Genomic DNA, 14,814 nt, shown 5'->3' with positions numbered 1-14,814 from the left:
TGCTCAGTCCAACAGAGGAAGGGGAAATAATGTGCTTTGAAAGAGGTACTTGTGCTCACTGGACGTTTTAGCAGCAGAGGGCTTATCTACCCAGGCTGTAGATTTTTCAGGATGAGACTGAACATTTTTCTTATCCATGTACAAACTTGCAATAATCCGTGTGTGTTCCAAAAGCTCAACATATGGCTGTAAAAAAACCCACAGCTGCCCTGTGTCTCTTGAGCCCTGTACTGTACTAGATGAATGATTCCTGCAAGGGTTATTAGGTGGCTCCTTGTAGGAATTTCTAGGTACTGCCTTTTTACAAGTATACACTGTAAACATACTGTATTTACAAGTGAATACTACTATCAGCAGGTCCAGTCTGACAAACAAAGCTTAATAAAATATAGCTGATAGTCTGGTGTTACTCTTAGCCTCTGAGTTATCCAGTCTGACAAACAAAGCTTAATAAAATGTAGCTCACAGTTTGGTGTAATTCTTAGCCTCTGAGTTACAGCACTGCTGCTCATGTCAGGTATTTATTATGACATTTCAGCACTGCCAATTCGGGCTGACTTGCCAGTTTTTGAAACAAAGATGGAGTCCTCATATGCTCCATTATAACATGATCTTAAATTTTGCAGTAAGGCATTGCACAAGAGCTGGAAAGCACAAGTGCTGTAAAGATCAGTAACGACAGAGTTAACAGCATTAACTGTTTCATTCTTGTTTCATTTCAGACCCTACAACTGACAATGTACTGAGCTCAGCTCTTGGATCACTAAAGCACCTCAGGCTGTTGGCAGACTAAGGAAAATAATCAAAATGTCCTTTGTGGAGTAGGGAGTAAGACAATTTCTGAATAAAACCTGCCTTCTCTGTTTAACTTAAGAGTAGTAGTTGCTCCTATCTCATGTGACCAGCACAGACCCTTGAGCAATTATCTGGCCTGCAGATGGATGATTTCCAGGCATTATTAGAATGAATAGTTTCTGTTAACTGCTGCTAGAAAACTGATACAACTACTTCTACTAAACACATAAAAATAACAGCTGCTTTCTTTGCCAGGAAGCACAGGTTCTAAATACTCCCAATACATCCCAAGTCCTCCCACTGTGGAGCAACACTGTTCACAGGCTGTATTAAGCCTCTCTAGGAACTTGATTATTTCTGCACTGCCTTTCAACAGTGCTCATGCAAACCATAAGAGAGTGTTTGAACACAGTATAACAACAACAGTGACAATGGTCTCAGTGCCCTCTGGGTCTCAGGAAACGCTCATTCCTTAAATCTCAGCACTGTCTGCAAGATTACTAAAATGGAGCAGCATAATCCCTGCCTGTGCTGATATAAACCAGATGTGGATTGAACTGCTTCGACTCACAATCCTAACAGACTGTAATACGGGCAATCCATTTGAGGATGAAGATCCAGATGATATAAGGAGCAGAACTCAAGTCCAAAAGGCACAGATGAAGAGAAAGATTATCCTAGCCAACACTCAGACCTAAAAGAAGTTATCCGGAGTGCCAGCGAGCGTCTGTGGCAGCACAGGAGGAGCAGCACATACTGAAAACCTGCTCCAGAGGCAGCATAAAGGCCAGACATCACTGTCAGGCCTGGTACAGCTACACTAGAGTGCCAAGCTGCTTCATAGGCTTTTAAGCTCAGCACACACAATGCAAGGAAACTGCCATGGAGACTGCCTCGTCTTTCCTGGCTACCAATTCCTAGTGTAGCCCACAGCAGATCAAAGATCAAAGCCAAACACCACAGTGTGCATGATCTACACATTCAGAAAGACTGTTACACGCGTTCTGAACAGCCCTGCATCAGGTTTCTCAGAGAGGCCTGTGGTAGCTGATCCCTACATTTATTAGTTCACCATATTTCTCTTCCCAGGCACAGTAAACATCACATACTTCAAGAAACATCAGGAATATAGGTAAGATTTACCAACAACATACCTCTTCAAGGGGAATATCACAGTCACCCATCTGGACTTTGTTATCTGTCCTCTGAGCCACAAAGACATGTTTGATGCTTGGACAGTTCTTCACAGCTTCATCCACAGTCCTCTTCAGCTCTATGATTCGGCCTCCCCTGACTCCCTGGTTGTAGGTGATAACTGCTTTGCATCCAGCTAAGAAGAAAAAGAATTAGCAGACATACCAGCCTGCCTTTCAGGCTAGTGTGCACACCTTACTTTCATTACTTTTGGGGATGATGTACAGGACAACATGTGTGTCAAATACTTAGAACCATTATCAATCAAAACCAGTCAGTGTCACTGATGAAAAAAACTTTAAAACCTGAGACACACATAGATTAGGGGCAGCTGGAACCTCCATAGGTTATCTAGTCCATATCCCCACCCCAAGGCAAGGCCCATTCCAGCTAAACCACTTCTGACAACTATCTGTTCAGTCTTCCTAAAACGCTCCAATGGCATCTATTCTACCCTCCCCACCAGTCCACTCCAATGCCTATCATGAATATGAGAAAGTCTTTCCCAACATCTACCCTAAGTACCCTCACTGTAATTTAAATCCTCAGTTCCTGCCTAGCAAAGCTGACATGCAGAGCAGCTTCCTCCCAGTTACCTGTGTTACAATGAATGATACTGCTTTAGGCTGACAGCTCACACACTGAAACCAGGGCAAGACTTCCTATGATCTGTGGGAACAAGCACCTTTGCCCCTCTCTCTGAGGCTCCGTGTAAGCATCCATTACAAACTGACATGGACAGCACAAAGCTCAGCAGCCTCTTGAAGGTGTCACCCTGCTCTGAGATACCTGCAGCCTTCTGAAACTCATCTGTACTACCTGGAAGCCACAGCACACAGCAGCAATCTGGCAGAACACTTCAAATTGTACCACTCAACGTTATTACAGAGCTGTGGCTGCAGAGAAATGGCTCTTTAGTCCATCACCTCCACACAGGTGGCCAAATATGAGGGATATGCATTTGCTCTCTATAGATTAACTCCACTAAAAAGAGGAAAAAAACATGAAAATTTCCGTAAGACTTTTTCCCTCAGACTAGCCATAAAGAAAGTGATGTGACTGCTATGGGACATGAGCCACTTGCTATTTAGCTCTTCTGTCAGTACTTTTAGCATTACTTTTTACCTAATCATACAAGTGCTGAGGGCTGAGAACAGCTCTGCCTGCTGGTACAAGGGCTCGCAGAGCAGATGCAGGCTGCCAACACTTCCAGGACCATACATAAATCACAGGATTACTATTGAGAATGCAGAATTAGTACTGTGCAAGAGTATCAAAGAAACACTGCAATTACACTGCAAAAGAACAAATCAGACCCCATCCCTAAGCTCTGGTTTTCCTTCCAGCTTCATTGCTGGCTGGCAGTAACCCAGTTCACACTGAATGTTAAGCAATTTATAAAGTATTTTAAGGTCAGAGGATACTACATCTCTCCCTAAGGAAAAGGCTCTTCAATGCACTCTATGGAGGAGAGTAAACTCAACAGAGAATTGGGATATGTCTCGGACCACTGTCCCAGAGGAGTGTGTTCCCCAGTCTGCATCTACTTACAGTCCACGATTCTCCCAGCCAAGGACTCTGCGCTGAATCCGGCGAAGACCACACTGTGAACAGCACCAATTCTGGCACAAGCCAGCATGGATGCTACTGACAAGGGAGACACGGGCATATAGATGGCCACCTTGTCCCCTTTCTGTATCCCGTATTTCTTTAGGGTGTTGGCAAGACGGCAAGTCAGATCCAGAAGTTCCCTGCAGGCACAGAAGCAACACTGTCATGTGACCACACAACCTGTTTTACACGGGGGAACAAAGAAAAGATGAACTTTTCTTTGTGTATGAGTGAGGTATCACATCACCTCTGGACCTCATCTCAGCAGTACTGGGCACATCAGCTTTTGCATTTTAAAGAATGGTGGCCTGGGGCATGGTGAGAGTCAGACTGCTCCTGTCACTTCGGTGAGGAGAAAAAAGGGCAGAGAGCGGTGCTGGCTGCAGAAGGATGAGTAAGAGAGAGCTGCAGGCGCTGCCTGGAGCTGCCAGGCTGTGATGTGGGTAGAGCAGCCAGCAAGCCAGTGGCTGTCCTGCTGCCTCCAGAAGTCAGTGTCCATTTTGGCCATCCTTGATACCTTTTTTACCCATGAGGCTCAGTCAGAAGCTACTGGGAACAAATGTGGGATAAACACAAGGTGAAATGGAAGTGTTGCCTAAAGACTTCCAGAACTTTTTAAGTTGGGCAATTGCTGGAAGTGCTCCGCAACTGGTAGATTCTCTTTAAATTGCAAGGGTAAACAATGCATTTGCATGCATGAGGAAGAAAAGAAGTCCCGAGACACCAGTGTGAGGGGCAGATTTTACATGACTTTCATCAAAGCTGGATCACCTGCAGCCCAACTTCCTCTGCTGTCACTTAACCCTGCCATGCCACAGAGCTCAACAGCCTTGCAGAACAGAAGCACTGCTCCGAATAAAACTGCAGCCACTTTTGCACAGAGAAACTTGGGTACACCAAGAACAGGAACAAAGGCTCTTTTCATGGGGCTCGCCACTGCAACAAGCTGTCTTAACAGCAAAAACGTTCCTCTAAGGAATGAAAAAGCAGTTTGTGGGCAAAGGCTTGCACATACACTTATTCTGCACAGGGGATAAGACGACTGCAGGTACACCTGGGTCCAAGATGCTGTCATGAACTGAACAGCTCTGTATGCCTCCAGTGGAAAAGCTTCAGGAACAAGAGCTACTGTACCAGGTGAGGAGTGGTCTCATGCCAAAGGAGACGACCCTAGGAGGGGCAGCAGAACAGTCCTTCTGTACGAATCATCAGCTCAGAGGAGGAGACTGGCAGAGTCTGCCCAGAATGAAAATTGTCCTCTGGGTTCATAAACTCACTGAGTACTGAGGCCCAGAGGAAAGAGATATCTTCTACTCCCTAGGAAACTCATCTTCAATCTGTCACCTGTGAACCCTTAGGGGCTCTAAGCTATACCCCCAGGGACCCCCATAACTGTTAATAAAGAAATTAGTTTTGGCGGTTTGCATTCCATAATAAGCTGTAAAGCATGAATCTATATCTTATGTGTCCTCTTCTCACAGAACTGACCATAGCTGTGAAAAAACAAAGAAACAAAACCAATTTTCAGCTGGTGGCTAAGCTGCAAATAAAATGAAAAGTTCCTTGCTCATCAAAAATTGCTTTGTTTCTTTTTTTAACTTTCTTTTCCACTGCAAGCTGGAAATAGGGAAAGCCCAAGAGCTCCTCTTTGGAAATGTCATATCAAAACTTGGCATCTTACTTCCATAGGATAAAACTCCATCTGCACTGTGAGGGCATGAAGAAACACAGTCATTGAGAAAGTATGACGATAGATCCAGTGATGGCTGCAGGGACACCACTTCCCTCCCATCTTTTAGAAGACAAGGAAAATGAGCCTCAAATCCAAGGCACAGCACCTCATATTATTTATTTTAATACTATTCCCGTAGGATCAAATAAATAGTCCATTTCTGGACAGGCACTCAGAGAAGTGGCCAGACATGCTCAAGTGTCTGTTCTCTGGCAGTAGCTGGCAACAGCTGCGACTGCAGAGAGACCACAATCCTGTAGAAATCAGGTATGGAGTGGCTGCACCCCAGACTGAATTTCCCCCTAATCCCTTATGGTTAGAGATCAGCCTAAACTCTAAAGCACAACATTCAATTACCCCTTCCCAAGCCCCTCATGACCATGCATGTTCCTACTGTCTACATAAGTGCAAAGTCTGTTAGATTTATTATTTTGCTTACTCTTACTGAGTTCACAAACTCTGTGCAATAATGATTTCTCACCCCATGTTTGGTTTGGTGCCTTGTCTTAAAAGGTAACATTTTCTGGTCTGGAATTTATCTGAGGCTGCATTAGAGAAAAATCTCAATGTGGATATATAGTAAAGAGCCAAAACAAAACTAAACTGCTCTACTGCAGAGCGCAGGAAGTGAAACAAGCTCCAGGCAGGCAGTTGTCAGAAAGTAAAATAAAAACTATTTATCTGCAATGGAAAACACTCGAGTGCTTTCAGAGCTGCAGCCTCCTTCTCCTGAGCAGAAATGCCAGAGTATCTCTGGCTACGATGTGTTTTCTGAGCAACTGCATGGCTCACTTGCTTATTCAGGACTCAGTGACCATGATGGCAAAAGCTCTCATTGTTTTTTATGATTAACTCCAATTTAACATTGGCTTTATGAGAGTGTATGAGCAAGTTAACAGACAATACACAGCAGTCTTTACCCACAGATCTATTCGCTTTGCCTTCTTTGTACTCTGAAATGCCAAGATAGGAAGGCCTTGAAGGTCCCTTGGCAGTGCAGCACATGGGAGAATAGGCACAAAGGGTGAAGCCAAGAACTCCAACAAAGAAATCCACTAGTCCCTGAGCATCAGGTGTGGCTTCTGGCTCCTGCAGCAGCAACTCAGGCTTCCCCTCCAGTTCAAGAAAGGGAGTTAGCAGAAATGCTGTGTCAGGAATCCTTCCCTTGACTCCTTCACACACACTTTGCTATCTAACAGACAGGCAATTAGTACATGCCAGCATGTTACACATTGCCAGCTCTTAACCCAGGCATATCTTGGGAAGGAACGAGCACCCTGCAGAGTTGCTGCCCCACAGAACTGTGCAGCATTTGAGACAAATGCCCAGCCTTCCTGCAGACATCCTGAACCCAAGGCAAGGGAAACCCCCTGTAACCTTTTTCAGGTGAGAAAGTGAAAAATCCATGAACTGCCTTGAACAGGGAAAGCCGAAAGCCTGGGCGAGATTTACTTGCAAATTCAACTTAAGAAACCAATACTGGAAAGATGGAAAAGAGTTTGCTGCCAATGGTTACATACCAACATGGCTTCCAATTGCAGTATTCACTGTGATCTCTAATACAAGTGCAACTATTTCAGCTCGGGCTGAGGAATCCATTGGCTTTTTAAAGGCATAGCTGTCATGTGGCTCACGAAGATGTCCAACTGCTTCTGTCCCACCTACCTAAGACCTTAATTTCTGGCCCTTCAGTTTTCCTCTCCCTACTTTCTATTTTGCATTTTGAACATTCCCTCTGGCCACAACATTTGCTGCACCAGAGTGAACTCCTTTGTAAATTAAAACCCTTCTGTTGAGACTGAGCTTGCAACCCTTTTGAAAAATATTTTAGCTAATGCATACTGCTGTCCACTTCACACAGCTCCCATTGATTTTGCAATGCTAGCATATACTGGCTCACAGGTGGATAAACTGTAGAGGCCTAGGTAAACCAGGGAACACCAGAGAGAATAAATAACCCCATGTCAGACAGGCGGAGGTCTGGCATAACTTTAGCTTCTGTCTTTAACATTCCCACTTGTTGAACTTTAAGAGGCTGCAACACAACAGCTCCAGCCACCAGCTCTGCCTGCTTATATAAGGCACAGTACCCTTTAAAACCCAGGCTCAGCAACGTGCTGGGGAATTCCTCTGCAAGGTTTCAAAGCCCCTGGGCCCTGACAATATCTACCAAGAAGGACAAAACACTCCCAGTCTGGCTGGACCCTTCTACCAATAAATTCAGCTCTCAGCTCATAGCAGCACAGTCCTGCTACTTAGCCACTTCCCTACCACTGGAGTTTTAGTGGTTTAGCCTCCGGAGAGCCAGACATCTTGACAACTGATTGGCATGCTTTGTCCTCACTGTACTGACTGCACCCACCAAATCCCAGGAGGGTTGTATTCCCGGTTGTCACAAAGCAGTAAAAAAGCAAGTCTTCTGCATTCCCATTCAAAATTGGAGATAATTTGAAAGTTAGCTAAATATCCACTTTATAGAAATGAAACCCAGAAGGGGGAAAAAGCAAGAGCCAGGGAATTTTTTTCCTGAAAGGCTTGAGTTGCATCAGCTAGAGAGACTGGACAAAACTCACCAGTGAAAAAGATCATCACAACTGAGCTTGTAAGGGCAGCACTCATCTATTCATGCTAAAATGAAATGTTTCACCTATGGCTTTGTGTACTTTTGCCAATCAGGAGATGTTTGGATTCTTCTCCTAGCACAGAGCACTTGAACTCTGCTGCACAAGTACAACCCACCTTGCTGACAAGTGTGCACAGGGATTCATGGCATAGCCCAGCTGCTCTTTGCCCACTGCAAGTGAGGCAGTTAGTGGGGCAGCAGAGGCAAATGGAGGCTCTTATTTCTTCCAAAGATGACCAAGCTGGGACAGCACTTTCCAGTGCAGCTGTGTTTCTTGCCAATGCACAGAGGAGGTCCCACTGATGGAGGCTTTCCCCTTCCTCAGGGAGGAGAGAGCCTGTTCCAGCCCTTTTCCTGTATAGCCACGTTCTTCCTTTGCAGGCTGTGATGGGAACAGGGCCAGCACTCAGCTGTTTTCTTGCCCCTGACAACTACCCAGAGAAGGGAGAGCACCCATGCCAGCAGCTGCATCTTTCCTTGTGTCACACAGGGCTTATCTATAAGGAGAAGCAGCTCAAAGCAGCAGGCTTTGCAAAGCAGATAATGTAAAAAAAATGGTGCCTTGCACTCCTCTGCATGTAAGCCCTGGACAGCACTCTCCCAGCTGAGGTTCCATGACCTTACCAGCTGGTCCATAAGCAGTGCCCAAATTAAAGGCTTTAACTTCCTAGAGTGCTACTGTAACACTACTATCCTATTAACAGCACATTCAGATCCTAAGGAAAGGAGCCTATCTCCTCTGCCAAAGACAGATGTCCAGCATCCCTCTCATTTCCTCTTTATGCTGAGGGTGGTGTGCAGAGACCACCCTGCTACAGAAGCCTCACAGAGGGACTGCTCCAGCAGCATCTCAGCTTCTGGGCCATCTCCTTCTCTCATATGCTTTCCCTTACAAAATTCCTAGCTCAAATAAAGCACTACTGCAAAAAGTTTTCAACTAAGCTCAGCAGCAAAGGGAGGTAAGTGCCAACACACCTTGGAGAAACCCTACTGCACCATTTAAAACCTGCAACAATGCAGCTCAATGATCACAGAAAATGCAAAATTTTTTACTCTCTTGTTGTGTACATACCCATACAGTATCACTGCTCTCAACAATACTATGCCTGGCTTAATGAGATAAGCAGAGAACCAAGTGACCTGTTTTATCGAGTGGTAGGACCAAAGTCTCTTGAGAAACCCGAATGCAGTCACATCTCACCCAGAGTATCAGGAAGAAACAGGAACATGGCTCTCAAACACAGGAAGAAGTTTGAAAACAGAAGTTGTCAACTTGTCTTTCACTTGGATATTCTACTCTCTGGTACTAGTTACTGTATCTTTGTAACACTGCACAAAGAGGGGTTTAGACATGGGTTACTTGTCTTCATGTTTTCAGGCTGAAAATACACTTTCTTCCAAATGCATTTTATCATGGCCAGAAAAAAATCCAGTTCTGTTGCTGTTAAGAAAGGCCTTTCTATATCTCCAGAGATCCCAAGAAGATGGTTGGAGTGTCTGGAGCAGCTCAGCCCATTTCAAGTAGCACAGCCCAAGGGAGAGGCTAGAGTTGCCTTGAAGGAGGCTGTGCTATCTGTTGGGCTGCTCTCCTTATCTGAGCACAGTTTTCACCTCTGAACCACCCCAAGTTTTCATGCTTGATGCATAAGGAGAGACGTAAAAGTACATATACCTGGGAGAAAAACATATTGTACATAAACAATTAAAGGGAAAAACCTTTGGTCCTTTTTTTAACATGAGAATGGCAAAAGCAAGACTCAAAGCATTTAGCCAAGATACCCAGTTCGTTACAACACATTTACATCATAGCATGCCTAAACATTCTCTCAAATAACAATACCAAGATTAAAACCAATGAACTCTTTCAATGCAGCTTTATATCAGGTAGCGTTTATTTCTGTTGTATGAAGCACTAACCTCTCATAATTATTTGTACAGCCACTCTTTCCTAATGACTAGCTTCTTCGCTCCAATGAATTATGCTTTCAGGTGCTTTAATAAAGCCTGGAGGTGAACCAGACCACCAGAACCTATTCAGACTCAAGGACCTCTAGCAGTCCTAACAAGCTCCAGAAAACATTCTTTAAAAGTCTGATGCCAGGACTTTCTACGTCTCCTTTGCTTTCTGAACCAGGACATCACACATCTGACTCCCTGAGATTCAGCAGATCAAACTTTTGGCTCCTTAAAACATGCACTGAGAAACATACATTCTGGGAAAGCTTTAATTCTCAGTAGAGAGACAGATGACGTAAAAGGCATCTTTGTAGGCAGGACTGTCTCCTAAATGAGGGCACATAGCAAGGAGAAGAGAAATATGCTTGAAAACTGCCATATTCTAACAAACCCTACAATCTATAGCAGCAGTTGCAAGTCAGTGTCACTCAGAGCACCTCAAGGTTGCTCTAAACTGCACTAAGGATGGAGAACAGGAACATGGGGAGCTTAAAATCCCCTCCAGCCAGGGCTCAGTATCATGCTCTTGACCATCAACACGTTTGCACCAAGTCATTCGCTGCTGTGCTGAAACCAAAAGCTGCTCACAGAAATTTTCCCATGAACACCTCTAACAAGCAAAACTGGCAGGTTTTTTTCCAGCAAGAGTTAAAAAAACCCCAAGCCTTTCTCTTCTAAAAGCCCCCACACATAGAAAGAGGGAACCTACAGGATGGCCTGATCAGCATCATCACCAGATGATGTGCCAAATCTCAATCTGAAATTTTCAGTAGCTGCCACTAACTTACATCCACTGTACCTCTGACCTTGTACTACATACAGGTGTCTAAAATCAGGGAACCCTCCCCACGAAGAACCCAAAGGAAGAATATAATTTCTCAGTGGCAACACGGCTTCGTTTTTCAGAGCTATTTCATCATGATACAACAACCTCAAATGCTGTGGTCCCACATCCTATGTGCTGGGAGTACCTTGGAAGAAAGCAGAGTTTCACAGAGGTCCCACTTCCCACTCCCCCACACTGCCAGGCGTCATAAAGCATCTTGAGAAGGTGCCATACCTGTAAGTGACGTGCACTGCAGTGTCAGGCTCATCTCTCTCCCAAATCAAAGCCACTCTGTTCGGAGACTTTTCAACGTGTTGATCCAAGCAATTTACTGTAAAAAAACCCAAAGGTTTAAACAAAGCCTGATCACATGCAAGGTGCTCTGTAAACTTAACTTGGTCAAGAGTAACAGCAAGCTAGTGCAAGAAGAAACATCAGTTGTTAGCTCAGTAGGCACACATTCATGTAAAACAGCATTTGCAGTTCTAGTAAAGCTGTACAACAAATACTACACTTAATTGGCACAGCTGCCTTAGAGATGGCAACCCCATGAGAGGCCATCGCTGATTCAACTCAGCTTAGCTCCACTGGCTAAGCTTAAGCCAGCCCAAATCTTTCCTCTGCTCCCAGTAGCACAAAGATGAGACACCCTTTTGATGTTTGTGCTCCCCAGAGCAGCATTTCACTACATAAATATGACAGACTGTCTTCCCCAGCTTGCATGTTTAGCACTGCACCATTTGGATTTTCTAATAAACCTCAGGTGAAACGTTTTTTTCCAGGGTATAAGAGAAGAGCTGAATCGCAGCTAAATGAAAATATCTAAAACTGTAGGATCTAGGGCAAACTCCGAGTACAAGCATCTACAAATTACCAGACACCTGGGAAAGATTAACATGTCTCAAGCTATGTACTACACCTATTAAAATGTAAAGACATAAAATTACCTTTTAAAGGCATATCTCTCCCCCTCAACAACTTGAGGTAGAGGACTTAGGGAGAGCAATCAACCTGAAGAAATTTAGAGAATCCACACAAGAAATCTGCCTGCACGTCCAGCAGCAAGTTGCCTGATGGTTAGAGAGCATCCTTGTAAAGTATTAATTCCAAGCCTATACAATACTTGCTTATTGCATTGTAATCTTTCAAAGGCAGTTACTTTATTTCAATAGATAACTACTAAAAAGCAGTCAGGGACACTGCCACATAATTCAGAGAAAACTCTTCTAAAAATTGCTGAGTTTCAGACCATATTTCCTGGAAATATTAATACTGGTCGGAAAGGATTTCATTTTTCCAGATAAATTAAGTGCCACAAAAGCTGTGTACTGCAGCCAGGGAGTCAGCTTTGGCTTTTTTGTGATCGCACCACCACATGGACGGTAGGAATGAGCCCATAAAGGTGTGCAGAGAAAGAAGTCTCTCAGAATTCAACACATTTCATTACCAGTCCAAGTGTCAATCTCAGAAATTTGCAAATGCAGTCTTCTGCCAGTTAAAGTCTTTTATTTTTAATGTAAAATCCTGCAGCAATACTGTAAAGGAGATAAAGCAATTTCTTAACCCATGCTAATACAAGAGGACGAAAGCTCCGGTGGGGAATGCTTTAAGCAGTTACACACTGGTTTCCTCTACTTCCCATCCACAGCTAATTGGATCTGCTGCAGCTTGGTCCACAACACACTGCAACTCCCACCTCCAAGCTCCTTGCAGCAACACCCTCACATATTGCACCATACTAAAGTAAATCACATTAAGGGGTATTCATTGCCCAAGCAGCATTTCTTACTCGTAAGCAGCTACATTGGCCTTCAGAGGGAATTTCTGCTGCAGAAACCCCCAGCTGAGCCAAGTGAGAGCTTTAGCTCTGTGCTCAGTAAGAACCAGCAGGTGAACCAGAGCCAAATGCTATTATTTGCTTCCTGATCTTAGGCTTACAAGAACCTTTTGCTCATTTTACAAAATAGAATTAAGTGGCCTTCCCCTTACTATTATATCCTAGTGGTTTTTCCATATGTTGCTTCCTTGACAACACTCAGAAACAATTCATTTCAGTAAGACATGCTCCCAAGACGGTGTTCTGGCTGGAAATGCAGTAGTTTGCCAGATTATTCTCCTGCCCAGGAGTTACAGTGCAATAAATCCAGAAGCACTGAAGCTCACAGATCCCCAAATCCTATCGCAAGGTCCCTCCAAAAAGGTATCAGATGACTTGGTTGCACAAGGTTCAGCTGTGCTGGGAGGTGGGCACACAAGATGTTCTGGATCAGGGACCTGAACTGTTGCCATGTTTCTGTAGCCAGTGTTCAAACTGAGACGAAGGGAGCCCCCTAACAGAAAAACAGTCGCTTGGCTGTGCCCAAGTACCATCTTCATCATGCTTGAAAAGAAAACCAGGAATAGCAAACCTGTTTAATTCTGTGCATCTGTTTCAAAGGTCTATGATTTCTTTTTACATGTGCAAAGAAAACTATATGGCATTTAGTGCCTGCTGAAGAACCAGACCCAAGGCATGATCTAAAATCTGCATTTCAGAGATCTGACATAGGATTCAGAAGAGGGTGTTGATCCCACTCCACAGAGGAAAGAAACAGATCTCTGTAAGTCTCTGCTCAGACAAGACCTTTCTTTCAAGAGGAATTAATGAAGACAAAAGCCTGCCTAAAATCCTCTGACTGCTGGGTGCCAGAACCAGGGCTGTACACACATCTCCATAAACTTGGGATCCACTGCTGGGAATCATCTCCTGGGAGGAGATGCTCCCATATGTTCTGGAAGACCTGAGGAGGGTTTCCTCCTTTACTGTGAAAAAAAACGGTGTCCAGAGATGTCACCGTTACTGCACTACTGAACCGGTAGTGCTGATTCAAGCACTCTCACAGGAACGGGAAATGAAGGTCAGAAACGAACATCCCTGTTAAAAGACTTCACCACTGAGTTGTACCCTAGGTGGGACTGGGGCTCATTCCCACTGGGCATGGCCACGGCACAGAAGAGACTTCAAGGCAGATACGGCCAGGATGAAAGTCAAGGGCAGTGAGGACAGTCATGGAGAATTTTACTCTTGCTTCACGTTAAGTGGTGAAGTCGGAAGAAAAGAACAAGATCCTCGTTCTAAAGAGAAAAAACCTTGCCGCTTCTGCCTCAAAAGACTGGGATTCGCACCGTTCGCCACCTGTGGATCATCTTAAGCCACCACGGGAAGCCGAAGCCGGCATAGCCGAAGCTGGGGCATTTCTGCCGGCACGGCAACAGGGGTGCGGCCGATCTCCGCCGATCGGAGGGCAAGAGGTTTAGCCGGGTTTAATCCCGGCTTCGGATTTTCTCCCCGCTTCCAGCATTTCGCAACTCCCTGCTGGTTTCTTCCCAGCGTTGCCCAACCGAACTCCTCGTCTTCCCCCCCAAAAGAGGGGCGCTGGCGAAACCCGGCCCTTGGGACGGCTCCCGGGCAGCCCGACGGCGGCAGCGGGCGGTGCCGCGGGGGGGACGCCTTACCCGAGACGTTGAGGCGGCCCCCGAGGAACCAGCGGGCTGTGCCGGCGGGCCGGCCGGGCTGGCAGGCCGTGTGGAAAGGGCTGTCCCAGCGCAGCCACCCCCGCGCCAAGTCCGCCCAAAACCCGGCGGGGTCGCGGGCCGCCTGCTCCTGCCAGGCCCGGTACCCTCCGGGTGGCAGCGCACCGGGGGCTCCCGCCTCGCTGCAGCGGCGCCGGGCCGCGACCAGGACCTGTCCCAGAGGGTGCGGGGGGCTGAGGGCGCGCAGCACCCGCGCTCGGGCGGCCGCCAGTGCCATGGGCTCAGCCCTGCCCCGCCGTCGGGACCGCGCCGCGCTCGGCCCCGGAACAGCCCCGGCCCGCCGCGAGGGGCGCGAGACCGCCTGAGGGGAGGGGCTGCCCCGGCCGGGCGGCCCTCGGAGCGCCGCACCCGGGAACACCCAGCACAACCGGACACCCAGCACGACCGGGAGTGTCCTGCACCCGGGAACACCCAGCACGACCGGACACCCAGCACGACCGGGAGTGTCCTGCACCCGGGAACACCCAGCACGACCGGACACCCAGCACGACCGGGAGTGCCCTG

The 14,814-nt window shown here is 46.2% G+C and overlaps 1 protein-coding gene across 2 annotated transcripts in view; it reads right to left on the bottom strand.

Moving 5' to 3' along the window:
• The window catches only part of ACSS1 (acyl-CoA synthetase short-chain family member 1), a 32,579-nt gene extending 18,021 nt beyond the window's left edge, over positions 1-14,558 (bottom strand). Inside the window, exons 1-5 of one of the 2 annotated variants that reach the window (XM_017818921.1) lie at positions 14,443-14,558; positions 14,233-14,250; positions 10,972-11,068; positions 3,541-3,740; positions 1,950-2,125 (exon numbers count right to left, since the gene is read on the bottom strand). In XM_017818921.1, the coding sequence (XP_017674410.1) occupies positions 1,950-2,125; positions 3,541-3,740; positions 10,972-11,068; positions 14,233-14,250; positions 14,443-14,527 (576 nt within the window). In that variant the 5' untranslated portion in view covers positions 14,528-14,558. Of the gene's footprint in view, positions 1-1,949; positions 2,126-3,540; positions 3,741-10,971; positions 11,069-14,232 lie in introns of both variants that reach the window. The other variant, XM_017818920.1, reaches the window with a different exon arrangement.
• Positions 14,559-14,814: the final 256 nt, after the last annotated feature.

This window comes from Lepidothrix coronata, unplaced genomic scaffold (genome assembly GCF_001604755.1).
Source record: "Lepidothrix coronata isolate B3197 unplaced genomic scaffold, Lepidothrix_coronata-1.0 Scaffold71, whole genome shotgun sequence".
NCBI classification, from domain to species: domain Eukaryota; kingdom Metazoa; phylum Chordata; class Aves; order Passeriformes; family Pipridae; genus Lepidothrix; species Lepidothrix coronata.
This window is presented reverse-complemented; position numbering and strand designations above follow the sequence as displayed.